The following is an 18,544-nucleotide window of genomic DNA, read 5'->3' as shown; positions in this document are numbered from 1 at the left end:
GGGAACTCATGCTGTGTCGGAATGACACTTTGGGGAACGCCTCCAGCACGACAGCGTCTGAAGTGCGTATCAAACTAGTCCAATCCTGATTGGTGTTGTCATGACCTCACATGTGCCTGCGTACAGGAAGCTACAAAGGGGAGCCAGCACACAACAGTGTCAGCTTTTGCTCTTCAGCAAGCGTTCTGTGTTGCTCTTGTCTGTATTATTTGGTTTTGTTTGTCCCATATATTATATATCATATATTATGGCGAGTCAGAAGCAGTTCAGGCAGTGTGCATTTCCCTGTCCTCATTTTATTCCCGAGGGAGATACACACTCGCTATGTGTTATGTGCCTCGGAGCGAAGCATGCACAGGCGGCACTCGAGGGTGCTGTCTGTTCAAACTGTGAGCTGCTGCCACTCAGAACCCTCCACTCCCGCCTGGCCCTGTTTGATGCCAAGGCAGTGCGCCACCTTCGGTCATGGGGATCGCAGATGGAGGATGTTGAGCTTCAGCCCTTTCTCGGCTTTCAGAAGCCAGCTCCGATGTTCTCATTCAGGGATTGGAAGCCCGCTCTGCGGCTTATTCCGCCCTGGGTAAAGACCTGATGTTAGAAATGTCTGGTTCTGAGGAATTAGACTTTTTAAGCATCGAGGCAGATGAGATTGAGGATTCACCACATCAATCCCCTGCTTTTGAGGAGCTGCTGGAGGTTGTGACCAGAGCAGTGGCCAAACTTATCATTGAATGGCCAACAGAAAAGCAGGAAGCATAGAAGAAAAGTAAGCTTGATGATCGCTTCCTGCAGTCTCGTTTACAGCCTTCATATGTGCAATGTGTAGTCTGACATTTTTTTCCCAATCTCCATACCGAGGTGTTGAGATTATGGAAGAATGCCAGACTGTCAAGCCCTACAGTCCATAATTATTCCTCCATCCTGGGCTCGAAAGAGGTTGAAGAGACACTGGCATCTTATCTCTCACCCGACACTGTGTCATCCCTAAAGGCTCCAGCGCTACCCACCAAACCCTGCCATTCAGTTTCTGCGTTGGTGGGTAAGGCATTTATGGCAGCAGGTCAGGATGGTGCATGCCTGCACACCATGGGTATTATGCAGGTGTACAATGCCGACTTATTATAAGATCTAGATGACAGCGTGGAGGTTGGGCTTGACGATATCAAAGAACTGCGCCGAGCTGCAGACTTGTCTCTCCATGGTACCATGGAGACAGCCCGTGTCATTGGCTGCTCCATGGCAGCATTGGTAGCAATGGAGAGGCACTGTGGCTGAACTTGTCGGGCATCGGTGAGAAGGACAGGGCTTTCCTCATCGATGTCCCGCTGTCGCCTGACTGGCGCATCAGGTCCTTCTGTGGTCCTAGGGGAAATTGCTCTCGCTCAGAGCAAAGTATATTCTCAGGGACCAAAACTTGGTAGCAGACATCCTGTCGAGGCACGGGATGAGTCCCGGGGAATGGATGCTCCACCCCGAGATGGTGGAGCTGATTTGGAGGAAGTTTGGACAAGCGGAGGTGGATCTGTTTGCTTCTCACAAGAACACCCAATGCCTGCTTTGGTTCTCCCTCACGCATCCAGCTCCCCTGGGGCTGGATGCCATGGTTCAGGCGTGGCCGAGGAGGCGTCTGTACGCAATGAGGGGGACCAGCTTCTGAGCACTGGTTTCTCAAATTAGGTTGTTAAGACCATCCTAAATTCTAGAGCTCCCTTTAAAGTGGAACGCTATATGGTGCAGAGAATGCCAGGTGGACCCAGTTAACTGCCCAGTGGCTTCAGTGCTGGAGTTCCTCCAAAGCCAATTCTCTGATGGTCTTTCCCAGTCCACGCTAAAGGTCTATGTGGCAGCCTTAGCTGCCTTCCACGTGCCTTTAAGCAAGGGCCCCCTGGGGAAACACCAACTTATTGTTCGTTTTCTTCATGGTGCTCAGAGTATGAGGCCTGTCGTGTCGGGTTCCTGTCTGGGACCTGACAGTGGTTCTGGAAGGGTTATCCCTGGCACCCTTCAAACCCATTGACTATGTGGCAGAAAAATGTATTTCGCTTAAAGTGGCCTTCCTGCTCACTATTATGTCCCTTATTTAGTTTTTTTGGTGCACAAAAAGTATTCTCGTCGCTTTATAATTTTAAGGTAGAAACCCTGAACTCACATGAATATGTTCTTAGAATCTTTATGGATCTTGAGAGGTTTGTTGGCTTTGCTCTCAATAGAGGCCTCATTGAGCCATCGGATTTCGTCAAAAATATCTTAATTTGTGTTCCGAAGATGAGCAAAGGTCTTACGGGTGTAGAACCACATGAGGGTGAGTAATAAATGACATTATTTTCATTTTTGGGTGAACTAACCCTTTAATAGCTATTATTAATTTTGTATTTAATCATTTATAAGTCATATATAATTGTTCATGAAGGCTGGAAATCAATATATTCAGGTGTGCACAATAATTAGGTACATTTTACAGATAAAATTAGCCAAAAAAGACATTTAACTCAGACTGAAAAGTCAAAATTTATTAAATGCCCATAAGAAGGATGCAATACTAGAAATTGCAGTTAAGGCATGACCAGTGGACAGTGAAGTACTCATTGGGTCAGCAAGGTCAGACAAAAACAGGTGGAAAAGAAAAATCACATGTTAACTGCAAAAGAATTAAGGTGAAGAATTAAGTGTGAAACCATCAGCAACCCTTTAATCTCCAGCGCCACCATTTTCCAGAACTGCAACCTACCTCGAGTCTCCAGAAGTGCAAGGTGTCAGGATCTCAGAGACTTAGGTTAGGTAAAGAATCCTAAAAAATGACCCCACTTAATTAGAATCACAAACTGAAGTGTTGTAAAATACATGAAGACTGTTTTTTGTTTTTTTTTATAGGCTTTATAGACAGACAGATTGAGAGTGAGCCTTGGTCACACTATACTTTAGCACACAACATTTCTATGAACACTGCAATGTTCACAAAAAGTCATCACATTCTGTGGCATCTTTTTTTAAAACAACTCAGCATATGTGCAGTCTACTCCACTTTACTGCAACTTAATCCTGTAGATTTAAAGTTTGCATACTTTTATTTCAGCCAAATAGTTATGCTGTGTCGTATCAATCTTCTATTGGTCACAAGTCTTCATGTGATACGAATTCCTAGGTCAGAGTTCACCAAACTTGAACTTCGGAATGCAGCAAAGTGTGGAACTTCTTCGCTTTCCCTGCATTTTCTGTCTCCCACATTTGGACACGTATGAATGGAAGTCAATGGAACGAAAAGTGTAGTGTGACCACCCCTTAAGTGAACTTGCTTTCAACATGTTTAGGCTTGCTGGTTGTGTGGTCTCCCGGCTGGTAAGTCAGGGTCCCCAATTACTTCAAATGCATGCCAATCATTCCCCCCAGCTGTTGACCCCAAACAAAGCCTTTTCTCAGACAAACCCCCTCCCCCCTCCCACCTCAGCTGTCTACCACAGTAACCCAAAACAAAGACAGATGTGAAGAAAAGTATGAGTTACTCGCACAAGCCAAACAAAAACCTTCGAGGAGTCCTTCATGTTTCTGTCTTGGCTTGAAATGCACTTCAATTCTCTGGACAAAAACATGGCAATCTTAGCCAAATCTCAACAGATGGGTCTGCAAGATAGATTTAACATTAGTCCATGATGATTATTCAGATTGTTCAGAGTGATTCAAGATGCTTCAATGACATTTCACACATCACAATGAATGTTACAGATATCAAAAGGATAGTAAGCAAATCTTAAAAGCTCAATATCTGCACAGTGTCAGCAAAATTAACCTGTGGCCTCTAACTCTGACCCTGTCTGATCTGATTTTGAAGTCAGAACACCTCCTCTAGGGGTAGAGGGGGCCCAAGAAACACTTGAGAAAGAAAACCTCGTCCTATTTCAGGGGTAGAAGAACATCTCTTTCAGAGAGTTAGATGAATTTCAGGCTGCAGTGCTGGATCTAGAGTCTGGCTGGCTTGACCTAGCAGGAAAGCGATAGTGGTAGATCAAGCCAAGCAGCAATGGCAGCCTGTTGTACATCTTTCCACCCCCATGTGTGGCAGCCAAAAAAAATCCTAATGACTCCCTTCATAATAATCATGCTAAAGCTAATGTTTACCTGTGAGGCGCGGTTAGCGTGACAGGTTAGTGATTACTGCCGATTAGTGTTTGACAGGTGGATATACTGTAAAGACTTGCTGGATGTGTTTATTTGTTTATGAATTTTTGAATTGGTGACAGCTGTGAAGGAGAGCTAGTATACAGGTTTTGCATCCCTAAATTTATCTATGAATTCACCATCAATCTTCCTCACATGAACAAAATGCTACCAAATAACAAGAAGATGACTGGAAATGATGGAAACAGTTAAGTAACACACACAGGATGACCTTTAGAGTCGCTGTGGGCTATGCCTACCTAATAAGTCTTGTTCTCTGGATTACCAACACCAGTCAACTGCCACAATGGCTGAGAGGATGAGAAATATAATGTTGTAAATTTGTCTGTTCTGGTCACGTTAAAACACACCAAAACCTACAGGGAAACTGCAGATATGTATAAACACAGGATGGCTAAAAATCAATTGGACACATTTGAGATTGTTTGAAACATTTCGCAAAGAAAAGCACATGTTTTCCATGTGCTTGTGGGGCCAGAAGGATGAGGATGAGATGATTATTCACTCGGCACTGATATTTTGTTTGGCAAGGTCACATGAGAATGTACTTAAAATCATTAACAGAGTTGCCAGTCTACTACAGCTGTAACCAGGTGTAATATTCAAAGGAAAAGTTAATGGACAATACCAAGCACATATAAAAAGAAAATTATTTCACAGAGGATTTTTCGGTTATGTTTAATTAAGTGTCAACTTTGTCATTGATCTTTCTCTAAAACTTCACAAATCAATTTCTTATATGTAAAAGACTATTTGGATTTTTACATATTCTGAAGAAAATGCACATCCATGATTGCCATGATGTTGTGATATTGTGAATTGTTGCTAGACTATTGCTGTATAGTTGCTACAGTGTTCTAGTTTTTAAAGCAGTGCTCTTCTGGTAGTTGCTTATCCTCTGCAGTCAAAAGAGCCCACCCCCCGTGTTTAAATGATATTCTAGTCTATTAGAAATGTCCATATGTGGCCCAAGATGTTAGGATAGGCCCTATGATGCTTTAGAGGACAAAGTGGTTTGAAGAATGGACAGACCTAAGTTTGAGCAATAGTAATAGTGATTCTTTCCTTTTGGCAAGTACTAGTAATATAATTAATGTGGATAACATTTCTGAGATGACATGGTCTTGGAAGAATTTGATGAGAAATTAATTGAATCAATTGAATACACTGATGTTTATATTCAGGAAAATACAGTAATGCTGCAAATTTAGGCATAGTTTTTCACATTGTTGTGATCTGTAAGGTTGTAAAATGAACAAATTAATTTACTATGGTTGTTTTTTCTTGAGATTAACCTGAGAAGCAGTTCATACTTCAGCAACAGTCTCCACAAGTAATCTCACTGGTGACTATGAGAAATAATATTATCAAGCCACAATATCTTAGAAAATAATTTAAATATAAATGTAGGGGTAGCAGAGTAGAACACACACAAAGTTGGTGCATACAGTAGCGTGCGTGTGGTTAGCATTAGTAAGAGGTTTAATCACGGAGCTCGACACAGGTCAGCTGCTCAGCGATGGTGACTGTGTGACTGGCACAGCATGGGTGCACCACAGAACTCCACATGACTCTTCCTATCGACCTCACACCATGGCACTGAGAACACCAGCACCCAGTGACAGGTACGAGAGCTGCTCCACTCTCTAATTTGGGCTTCCACTAAAAGCCTTTTCTAAAAGCATGCAAACATAGACCTTAATGATGTGTTTGTCCAGACCATTAAAGGTATAAAAATGGACTTGAGAAGATGGGAATCCTAACATGCTTTGACTGTGGGGGTCAGTAGCGTAGCATTTATGGTTTTTATTGTAAGATGCATGACAATATAATGACACAGCATCCATGACACTGATACTATAGATACACTGATACATCGATCTTCATTTAAAATAGAAGACCAAAATGCTTTTTACAAAACCAATTAATCTTAAAATACCAGATAAATAAGTTAGAGTTATTTATATTTGCTGCTGACATAAATTATATAGCTTTTCCTACATATTAGAGACTCTCGTAAAGTCTAAGTGTACCTTGTACTACATCTAGAAGTACTGCAGCTGGTGCTTAAGACCAAGGAACTTAAGACCAAAATGCCTTTTACAGAACAAATTAATCTTAAAATGCAAGCTATTAATCTTAAGCTATATTAGTTTAGTTATTTATATTTTTTATTTATATTTATCTTTTCCTACCCTTTTCACAACTGATGCCTATAAATGAACTAGTTACTTTAGTACTTTACTTTAGTTTAGTACTTCAGAACCAGTAGTACCTTATTTTTTTTGTTACCAGAACTATAATTTAAATATTGGTGATCATCGGGGTCCAAGGACAAATGGCTCGTGTAGACAATATAGTTATACAATGTCCCTATCTCTTTTCAAATAAAATCTTTAAGTGTCTCTTTATGGAAGTATTATTCTACTATATTAAAATAAACAAATAATATTGTCTCTTTCCTTCCATTGGACAACAATACATACAGTCATGTAACTTGACAAACATGTTTTCCCTATCATAAAGATGATTATTATTTGATTATTATATCCTCAGTCATTTAATAAGTCTTGTATTTTTGTTATAATCATCATCTTCAACTTCCTTGGAGGACTTTTAAAAAGTAGGTTTTCAAAGAAATTCTAAATGGCAGACAGCAATTTTGACCAAATGTGGCATAATTGGTATCACTGTTCTCAGTATGACTCACTGAATCACTCAACACTAGTTTCATTAAAACAGACAAAAATAATTGAAAGCTAATGGCTTTTTTGTAAGTAATTTTGGATTGTTTCTAGTCCTTACAGTTTTAAAGATAACATCAATGTGAGTGCAAATTTGGACAGATGGTGGTGCTAGAGGGATTGAGGTAGAGAGTCCAAATATGCTGCGGTTAATGTTCACTGTCCTCTTTGTGCCAAATTTCACAACTTTTTATCTTATGGTTTTAAGGGATGCCATACGCTTCAGAAGTGGAAGAATAATAAGAACACTAAAGGATACAATAAGTGACTACGCACCATTGGTGGCTGGCCCCTGATATTTTCAAGAAGAAAATCAGTAAAAATACATAGGGTTCTGGCACCTTTGGTGCTTGGGCCCCTAATTAGCCAAAACATCTTGCCAGGAATCTACCAGGCTTGGAGACAAAGATGTTGGTGAACTAATGTGTGAACCCAGGTATTTACTGAAACAAATGGAGAAAGGATAAAGGCAGGATAGTCAGTTCAATTATGGTATACTGGATGGATAATATCCTTTTCTCTTTTACGAGGGTGAAGGAGAAACCACACACAGGGGAGCAGGTGAAACGAAGGGCCACACACATTAATGTTGCCAGTAGCAACTTTGCACGCTTAAGCAACTTTTATTTTTCTTTCAAAAAGTGACTAGTGAAAAATCTAGCAACTTATTGAACCACTGGTTAATATTTAGTCAGTCACAACATCATGTTCAAATCATATATTTATCAAATCATTTCAGTATGTTCCCTAGTTCAGTCTTAAAGACTGAAGACTGAGTGTAATCATGCTGTCAGGGTTCTGTCACTTCGGTCTAGTCTATTTCCTGGTTTTGTGACAGAGCTCTGACACTCCCGTTCTTGTCGTGTTTTTGTGTGAGCGCACAGTCTCGAGTGTTCTCGGGGCTGTGCGCTCTCTTGTCTGCGTGCCTTGTTTCATGTTGGGAGCGTGGCGTTCGGATCCCGGCACTCGTGTCTAGTTTGGTTTCGGTTTTGTGTCGGGATCCGGACACTTGCGCTCCCAGTCCTGTTTTTATTGTGAGCGCACGGTTTGTGTGTACTTTCACTTGCCGTGCGCTCGTCTCATGTTTTGTGTAGCACGCGGTTATTTCCACCTGCCGCATGCTTTCATGTTGTGTTTTTGTCTTGTGCAGCACGCAGTCTGTGTTTCACGGGCTGCGTGCTCTCATGTTGTCTTGTTTTGTGTGAACACGTGGCTTATGAGTTTTCATAGTCACGTGTTCGTGTCTCGTCTTGTGTAAGCACATGGCTTGTGATTTTGTCTTCATTGGCCATGTGCTTGTGTCTTTGTTTTGTTTGTTGTGAGCACATGGCTTGTCATGTGTTTCTTTGTGCCATGTGCTCTCATGTCTATTGTCTTGACCCCACCCACCTTGTTACCTGATTATTTGGTTGATTTGCCCCACCTGTCCTCCCTCTTTACCTGCCTCATTTGCTCTCCTATTCATTCTCCTTGTGTTTGCAGTCCTGGGCTGGTTCGTTGTCATATTATTTCTTGTGTGTCAAGTCAAGTTCTAGGTCAAGTCAAGTCAAGTCAAGTCAGTCAAGTCAAGTTTTAGTTATAGTCTGTTTTCCCCCTCGGGGTTGTTTTTGTTGTGTTTTTGTTTTTATTTTTATTATTAATAAAGCCCTTCCTTTCCCTGCATCATTGAGTCCTCGCTCCTTCCCTTCCACCCACCTGACAGAACGAACCAGCCAATTGAGGACTCAGCAGAAGGATGGGCATCTTCCTTTTCCCATCTCCCAGCCCCTCCGCTCAACTGATGGTGGATCAGCGTAGCAAGCTCCTTTCTCTTCAGCAAGGGGGAGCCAGCGTGAAGGAGTTTGCTCACCTGTTCGTGTTCACAGCGGAGGGGCTCAACATCAGCGATGCAGCGCTCAGATTTTGTCTTTCTGGCAGTTTGTGGGGTTTGTTTACAACCGCGGAGAGGAGGGTGGCCTTCCCCTTCTTGGTCCACCTCCCATTCCCCTCACAAGCTGCCAAGTCCCCAGTCCTCCGATGACCTCTTCGGGGAGAGGGAGGAGGAGGAGGAAGAACAGGTCAGCCTCATCTGCCACCAGCCCAGAGGTGGGTGAACCCACTGCAGCCCTTCCAGTGGTTGCTGTGACCGCTGCAGCACCGCCAGAGCTGACCAAGGAAGCTGCAGCGCCCACAGAGGAGGTAGGCACAGTGCCACTTCCTCGCTCTCATAAACGGAGGAAGAGGAGGAAGAAGTCTTCCTCCATCCTTGTAGGCCCGGAGGCCTTCCCAGAGCCGGCTTCAAGCCCGGAGGCCTTCCCAGAGCCCACTCCTGTCCGTGAGTCCGCTCCAGAGCCCGCTCCTGCCAGTGAATACGTTCCTGAGCCCGCTCCAGTCTCGGAGGCCGGTCTGGAGGCCACTCTTGCACCACCCAAGCTTCTTGCCCTGCCGGCGCCAGTCAAGTGCCTTGCCCTGCCGGCGCCATCCAAGACGTCTGCCCAGCCGATTCCACCCAAGCTCCCTGCATTTCCCTGCCCATTTGCCAGGACCCTAGATCTGCAGGAGCCTGCCTGGATGGTCCCGCCGGTCCCGCCCTGGTCTGTCCCTCCGGCTCCTCCCTGGCCCTCAGCTGGGACCCCATACCTGCCTGAGCCTCCCTGGCTCAACCATCCCGTCCCTCCCTGATTTCCTTAAAGACATTCTGCTTTTGTTTTGTGGACTGACTTTGCTCCCCTCCCTCCCACCCTCCCTCCCTCCCCTCTTTGTCTTTGTGTCTGATGTTCTGTCATATTGTCTTGTTGGTGTGTTTTTGTCTTGTGTCGTGTATGATGTCATGTTTGTCTTGTGTCCCTCATGTAGGGGGGGGGGGGGGGGGGGGGTATTGTCCGGGTTCTGTCACTTCGGTCTAGTCTATTTCCTGGTTTTGTGACAGAGCTCTGACACTCCCGTTCTTGTAATGTTCTTGTGTGAGCGTACAGTCTCGAGTGTTCTCGGGGCTGTGCGCTCTCTTGTCTGCGTGCCTTGTTTCATGTTGGGAGCGTGGCGTTCGGATCCCGTCACTCGTGTCTAGTTTGGTTTTGGTTTCGTGACGGGATTCGGACACTCGCGCTCCAGTCCTGTCTTTATTGTGAGCGCACGGTTTGTGTGTACTTTCACTTGCCGTGTGCTCTTGTTTCATTCTTTTGTGTAGCACGCGGTTATTTCCACCTGCCGCGTGCTTTCATGTTGTTTTTGTCTCATAAGCCACGTGTTCACACAAAACAAGACAACATGATGTTGTCTTGTTTTGTGTGAACACGTGGCTTATGAGTCTTCATAGTCACGTGTTCGTGTCTCGTCTTGTGTAAGCACATGGCTTGTGATTTTGTCTTCATTGGCCATGTGCTTGTGTCTTTGTTTTGTTTGTTGTGAGCACATGGCTTGTCATGTGTTTCTTTGTGCCATGTGCTCTCATGTCTATTGTCTTGACCCCGCCCACCTTGTTACCTGATTATTTGGTTGATTTGCCCCACCTGTCCTCCCTCTTTACCTGCCTCATTTGCTCTCCTATTTATTCTCCTTGTGTTTGCAGTCCTGGGCTGGTTCATTGTCATATTATTCCTTGTGTGTCAAGTCAAGTTCTAGGTCAAGTCAGTCAAGTTTTAGTTATAGTCTGTTTTCCCCCTCGGGGTTGTTTTTGTTGTATTTTTGTTTTTATTTTTATTATTAATAAAGCCCTTCCTTTCCCTGCATCGAGTCCTCGCTCCTTCCCTTCCACCCACCTGACACATGCGCTTAACCTAGCCTAACCAAAAACAACTATTGAGACAATCAATTCATCTGCCATCAATAAACCATAATTTAAAAGACAAGTCCTCTTTATATAAATGCATCTAACCTGACTTCTTGCTGTGTCACTAGACTTGTGCTGATATTCGGTAATGCGATAAATCGCGATAATGAATATGCACGATATTGTAATCGTCGGCACTTCAGAATACCGTAAATAATAATTTATTACCAATCATTCATTTTTTATAAGGCAATTAAGAATACTTTACCCATCAATCGTATAAAATGCACAACACCGCTGTATTCTGCGTCAAAAGGACACACGCTCAGACGTAAACAATCCCAACGTGCACGAGAAGCACATGGCGGAACGAGTGAAGGAGACGCACTAAATGAAAGTGCGCGTTCACTCTCTGACAGCAGAGGGCGCTGATGGAACAGCAGCGTGCAGCGGCTACCACGGAAACCGTGCAAACAAAGTAGCTGCACTAGTGAAGTTTTTAAAATGCTTCAAACAGCCATTCATTTTTTTGTAATCTCAGTGTTGTTCATCACAGCACCAAATAATGAATACTTAAAAAAGACTTAAAAGGATATTTATTTTCAAACCTAAACATTTTTATATTTTAATCTGGACTACAACATGCCCTAATGATTAGAAATGTTCTGATTATTTGTTATTGTTCATTAAAACTTTGAAAGCATACAGCTTCATTAGTTAACATGTTATTTCATTATCACTAAACTGACAATAAAAATACTTATAAAGTATTAATTATTATTAATTAATGTTAATTTCTTAGTTACTGTTTAATAACATTACTAAAATCAAAATAACTTATTTAATGGACCTGAGATAAAACTAACAATGATCAGTTGTGTTTCTAAACTAACATTAACAAAAAATAACACTTTCTGTAACAAATGTAGCTATTGCTCAATCTTAGTTAATGCATTAAAGTAAAGTGTTATCTGTTGTTCTTTATAGCCTAATTCTTTTGCATTTTAATCTGTTTTAAAATTTCAGTCAGAGTTGTTTTGTTTTATTACAAAAAGAGTTCTTAAACCTGTTAAACTATGACAAAAATGGTTTTGCAACTTATTTTAATATCATGATAATACCGTATACTGTGATAAAAGCTTCATCAATAAATCGCAACATGAAAATTTGATACCGTCACATGCCTATGTGTCACTGATAATAGATAATAAAAAGTGTAGGATCTGTTGTTGTATCAGTTTTTGTTTTTTTCATTTTATACATCAAGCAGTGACGCTCTAATGGACTAAATGAAAAAGCAATGCAACTAAAAAAAACAAACAAACAAAAAAAAAAACCTCCTAGTTTGATGCAAGCACAATGAAACAGCAAAAGCATGAAATCCATTAAGGTACACTGCCCTCCAAAAGTTTGGAAACGCCCTAGAAAAGTGGGGTTTTGGACAATATTGGCATGAATCCTTTTTAATTTGTGATAATTTTGCACTGATAAGGGAAAACACAAACCACCAAAACATATTTTATAAACAGTTTTATAAACATAAACAGTTTATACATAGAAAAAAAATAAATTTTCGATTCATCAAAATATCCACCATTAGCAGCTATCTGACCTAAACTGGGTTCTAATTGGTTCATTGTATTCTAAACTTAATTGGCAATCAATTGTTGAAGCTATTAAGTTGTGCTGACCCAAAAATCTTTTACAAACCTGGGCCAATTTTAAACCAGTAACCAGGCATCACAGCTTGCAAAAGGGGCATGTCTGACTTTGACATGTGTATATTGTCATTATTATGTAATCAAAATTAAAATTATTATTGCTGGTCTTCAATGATAATGTCAAGTTATTTTAATGTATTTGAACCAAAACATGTAAAAAATTTATGCTGATATTGTCCAAAACCACACTTTGCCAGGGGTGTTTCCAAACTTTTGGAGGGAAGTGTACATTCTGGGTTTGACTTGCCTAGGATTTTGAGAGCAACACCCAGTTCATGCAATAAATGTGCATGCATGGTTCATAGCTTAGGGTTTTTACAGTCATTTTATGGGCTTTTTTAGTTGTCTAATCTTGGCTGTAGTGACTGATCATTTTGGCCCACAGTCTACCCAAAGCCCTCTGTGGAGGAAAACAGTCTGTGGTGGGAGACGGAAAACACATGACATGGTAGTGCCACTAATTAACATCATTTCATCAATCCATGACCACCAAAAGCTATTCAGATTCCATATTGGCTTTCCGGTTTTGCCTGGCTGTGCTTCTGTCTGCGATGCCCATCACTGCATTTCCAACAACAGCCTACATATCTACAAAACACACAGCTGATTGGGTTATGGTAGGAACAGACCAGCCCTCTCTTAAAAAAAATGAGGCAGACCTCCAAGCTGTGGTTGGAGCCATTCTACCAGAATATTGAGCCGTTTGGATGCAAGTGTGCCAAACACATTTAAAGACATTCCCCAGAGCAATAACACCATATAATCAAGGCAGGGTTGGGATGACTCCTGCGGGAGAAGCCATTCTTAAAGCTTGTCGAGAAAGCCATTGAGGTAAAAAAAAAAGAAAAAAAAAAAGAAATTTAGAGAAATGGATTTATGTTTTTCAAGAGGTTACTTGAAATGTCATGAAAGCCAAAGAAATGTTCATAATCTTAAGTGTGTTTTTAGTACAACTTAAGTTTAAAGTTACACTGTTAAGCTGTCTAGTAATGATATACACTTTTGTGGAGTTGTGCCTTTAGAAAAAAAAAAAAAAAAAAAGGTTATGTGCCTTTTAAGTGAAATATTAACAATGGCATTTTAAGTTTGATTCAGTAAATTGTCTGTGGGTGTGTATACAGCCTCTGAAGGAAGTGGTCACATGTGAGGATCTTCAGTTGCAGACATTGCTATTCTCTGGCACTGAAAGGCGATCCACCGCAGCTCAGGCAGCAGCTCTCATCAACATTCCCAAGCACAAGTCTAGTCAAGAGATTAAATCTGAATTCTTATGCAGCAAAATGCTTCTGTACAGGGGCTTTCCTATGAGCTGTGGCCAAAAAAATGTCATTGCAAAAAGATCAAACTGACCACAACTACTTTTGAATAAAACTGCTGCTCTGTTTACCTTCTCCCTGTATCCTCATCACACAGCTCTCTGTGCTCATATCTGTTTTGCCACTCATTTCCCACTGTCCTAAGGTTTCATAAAGGAGCAGATGATGACTGAAGAACTGTACACTTTTACAGTAGTGACTGCACCCCCTGGTGAAAACATCAGGCACTGCAAGTACTGCCCCACCTATAACAGGACCTATCACAGGTTCTGACAAAACATGACCCATTAATTAGTTAAACTAAATCAGAATAAATGACAGATGAATTACATGATGGTTTATGCACAGATTTAATTGCATATCTAGAAATGCAAGAGGGCAGATGCTGAGTGCTAGAATTTCAGAATTTCAGAAGCACAGAATTTCCTGTAGAAATACTGTAGAAACCTTGATCACTTCACCAGATTCAGAACTAGTTGAGCCCTCATTACAGGGTTATAATGCACATACACATGAATGTTGTTGCAGCCAACATCTTCAACACAGTGTTTTAGAACATGTACAGTAAGTAACAAAAGTGCAGCTGTGGTTAAAGAGACTACTAAACCATCATAAGCTAGAAAAGTGTCTGAAACTGTAACCTGATCAATTTAAAAATATATTTAATTGCATAGTTTCTTGCTAATGAGTGTAAATATCAATCATAATAAATACAAATGTATTTAGAACATTATTTAGAAATTGTAGACACTTTCGACATTGTGATTTACATCTGTTTAGAATCATAATTTAGTTGGGAATAATCAGCATCTCACACAAAAGTCATAAATATCTTCCCTCATTTCAATTCAGGTTTACTTTTAGGATAGCAGTTCCCCACATGTGACCCCAGTCTGGCTTCCATGTGAGATCTGCATAAACTTGTCAAAGCCGGGCACAAAAGAATTTCATTCCATGGATATTCAGGGATTATTTTCCCCATGTTTCCCAGCATATAACCTCTTCCCATTTCTTCCTTCAGGCTGTCTGAGGTGAGCTCTGAACTTAGACAAAAAGTGTGCAGCCCTGTAGACTATTATCTTATTTCCCAGGAACATTCAATGGTTCACCAAAACACACTTTGTCCCCAACCATCTAAACCTGGTCTCCCTGGGATTGCTATTAAATGAGATACAGCTGAAACAAACATTGGGCACCTGCCGCAACAGGCTAGATGGGACGGGTGGTAAAAACTAAGTCTTTGCATTCTTGTGGCCAGGATGACAATTTCAGCAGCAGCTCAACTAGGCAAGGAATCCCACCCAACCCTCAGAGACGCAGACCGAGGTCAAACAGAGACTGTGTTTAGATTTCACATATGCTACACCGCACTGGGGAAATTGGGTATGCAACAATGACCCTCTATTTGAGTAAATCAGAGCCCAGAAGATGCGGCATGTGCTTCATGGACGGTATTTATTTACACTTTAGTAGAAACAAGTGTGACAACATGTCAAAATATAATGATTTCATGCTGGCTCTGGCACAAATGGCAAGGTTGAAAAGACATAAGTGTGGTTTGTGTTGATGTATTGGAGAGTACACCCCCCTTTCACTGACTGTAGAGCTCAGAAAAAAGTCTTAGCTATCTGGAAAACTACACCCATATCACCATTCAAAAATTAACACTCATTGTGTGAGATAAGAAAGAACACCCATAATGCCATAGTGAAATATATCACTAATGAGTTTCCTATACTTTGTTTTCATGACTGATAACATGGAAGTACAAGTGATTTCCGTCAAAGTAGACAAAGTGCTGAAACCGGCAACGTTTGAATACTTTTAAACAATGGCTAGTTAGCCTCACATAAACATGTTGAAAACAAATTGAATGTTAAAAATATCAAGGGATTTATTAGATGAAGCCTCTTGACACTGCATATCTGCTTATTATCAGACATTGTAGTGTATCTTTTTCCATGTAATGTGCCAGAGAACAAGGGGAAAATATTCTTAAGAGGCTAATTGCAATTGATAATCTTTCAGATCAAATAATGGAGACTATAAATCTTTATATGAAGTACTATCCCACCCATGCTAACACAGGCCAGCATTTATTAAATTTATTGACTTCCTAAGAGGGGGCAGAATAGGCTTAGACCCAATCTACAACCACTGCCGCCCAACAAACCGGTTTACTGCTTCATAATGTTCAATGGGCCCTGAGGGAGCCACTCCCGCCCTGGCCCTTGATTTGCCCTAACAATATCCTCTCCTTAGCACACCTTTTTACACTGAATCCTCCATCACTATTCGCCATGGAGCCAAGAGAAACAATGTTACAGTGTCATAAACTTTTCAACAGTTGTTGAATGTGAAAAATGTTCTTCCTTGTACATCAGATCCGGCCACACTGGGTTAGAACACCAGGACAATATCAAATGCCCACCTGTCCCTGGACCATGTCCAAGAATTTCGGATTACATGTAACAACTCATTTAAACCATATTATCATTATAGGCTAACACATATTTTGTGTCCGTTTAAGAGTTTCATATCAGTCAACATCGCTACTTTTACCCTCCAAACCTGGTTTAAAACTTGTTTACGCAAGTGACAATGGTTCAAAGATGATGGTTAAAAGTTAAACATATGTTTCTCGAAACATGAAGTTCTGGTGTGACCGCTGAAAGGCGCGTAATGGAAGAATATCAATAAGCAGAAATGAACGCGTCATAGAGGAATACATTCCAAAGGCGTTCCCGCTGTATTACAATTACCTCAATTAAAATTATGCTAGGGGAATGTTTATAGGGGGAACTGGGGAAACTGTAAATTCAACACACATTCTTGAACTTGCGCTTATTAAACTTAGTGAGCGAGTAAAATGGGTGCCAAAACCAGTGTTTATGCTGGATGAAGAAATATTATCTGCGATCTGAACAGACGTTTTGGCCACCAGGTTAGAGATCCTCGTAGCTTTATTGTTAACAGCTGTTGAGAGCTGCTCGTGTCTAGTTTCATTCCTCTACAAGCATGAAAAAAGACAAACCTGACCGACTTGTACCTGCCCGTCACTAAATTAAGAAATTGATAAATGTCCTGATATACAGTATTTAATACATTTGTAAATATAGGGGCGATATCTTTAATGAATTTATGAATACGTTATTAACTGGAGAGTTCACGCAAACATTACGTTGTTATAATGAGAACATTACTAACACTAAATCGCAACTTCACAGGTTATAGAGCGAACTTTACATAACTTTTCCCCTAGATTGCTGGTTGTTTTTTGTTTATGATCTTTGATTCATCATTCCACATCTAACTTTAGTCTATTCATTAAAAAAAAAAAAAAAAACTTGAAGCTTGAAAAACATTTAAAGCTTGAGGAAGAGTTCATCTGCCTACCCGAAGTAAGCTGTGCTCGGTCCAGGCAAGCTGATCAGATGCACTATAATGGCAAATGATAACCATCCCAGGAAAAGGTGTCCATCCAGCATTTTGTAGCGGCTCTGGGGCAGCTCATTTCGTTCGTCCTAAGTTGCTGTGTAAAATCCTTGCTTGTGAGAACGGCACTTCTTATACACTCCGAGGATTTCTGCGCCCCTCCCATTTACTTAGAACAGGAGAGAGAGAGAGAGAGAGAGAGAGAGAGAGAGAGAGAGAGAGAGAGAGAGAGAGAGAGAGAGAGAGAGAGAGAATTGAATTTGAATTTCAAAAACCCTTTGTTACAAATTTAAAACATTGTCCAGTCAATCAACACACTGTCAAAACAGAAAAGACAAAATTATCTTAAGAGGGAAGCAATATGCAAACCCCATTATAACACCAAATCAAAAGAAACATTCATAGCTTTAAAAAAAAAAAAAATTGAAAATCATGAACGGAACTGAACTGAACTGAAATAAAAGCATTAACTGCAACTGTTACGTTTTGTCTATTTACATTTGCTGCTTATGTAAGCATTGTCAATAATAATCGTGTTACTTCTACTGTAAAATGGAATTAAATGTGCAGGTTTTCTGATATAGACTTCTACATAATCTCTATACTGCCTTTTTAATTTCAGACAAAAGCTTTACAGCTGATGAAAGATATTAAGAATGCTCAATTATTCATGTTTTATTTGGTTATTGCTTACTCAGTAGAGTCAAAGATCTACTCATGTCCACAGAGACGGAGTATTTCTTTAATTAATTTCTGAGAGGACATATTGGCAAAAGTTCAGTGGTAGTGAGGAATTACAGGTAAATTATTTTGTATTAGATAGATTTTGCAATAACTAGATGAAACATTTAATAAAAAAAAATAAAAAAAAGATATTTGGAGTTATAAATCTTGATGAGAGATTTGTTTTGGCAAGAGCAGAGGAGAGAAGGTTGTCTATTCTTGTTTGAAAGCTTTTTATTGATGAGCAATGAAGGAAACATACACCATTCTCCTAAAAAGCTAATCTAGAGCTAATCTGTTCTGCATTGAAGTAGATGTGTCATTAATACAATGTCCTTAAACATTAATGGACCCAGTTAGAACTGAAGTCACAGATGAAACACAAATCTTGGCATCAATATCCACCCCTTACATATCTTTGTTTTGGCAGTGAAAGGTTGGAGAGATAGGGATCTGTTGGGCTGGTTCCAACTAACTCTTGGGTACACCTGGAAGGAGCCCTTGACATGCTTGACATGACAGCCCTTGAATGCTGCAACAATATGGACCTTTTCAATCACAAGGATCACTGTAGCAACAATAGGTGGGCTACTGGAATCTTTTGCCAAGTTTCTGTTTGCTAAGCATGTTCTGTTCTGCTGGATCATGACAAAGGTAAAGAACAAGGGTGTAATGACATTATTG

The 18,544-nt window shown here is 40.8% G+C and overlaps 1 protein-coding gene across 1 annotated transcript in view; it reads right to left on the bottom strand.

The window, feature by feature from the left end:
- wnt9a (wingless-type MMTV integration site family, member 9A) overlaps window positions 1-17,303 on the bottom strand; it is a 168,884-nt gene extending 151,581 nt beyond the window's left edge. The window contains 2 exon segments of the mRNA XM_067363556.1: window positions 17,099-17,277; window positions 17,280-17,303. Coding sequence (XP_067219657.1) covers window positions 17,099-17,277; window positions 17,280-17,303 — 203 coding nt within the window.
- Between the last annotated feature and the right edge of the window lie 1,241 nt (window positions 17,304-18,544).

This window comes from Chanodichthys erythropterus, chromosome 16 (genome assembly GCF_024489055.1).
Source record: "Chanodichthys erythropterus isolate Z2021 chromosome 16, ASM2448905v1, whole genome shotgun sequence".
Classification (NCBI taxonomy): Eukaryota; Metazoa; Chordata; class Actinopteri; order Cypriniformes; family Xenocyprididae; genus Chanodichthys; species Chanodichthys erythropterus.
Note: the sequence above shows the minus strand (reverse complement) of the source record. Positions and strands in the feature narration are given on the sequence as shown.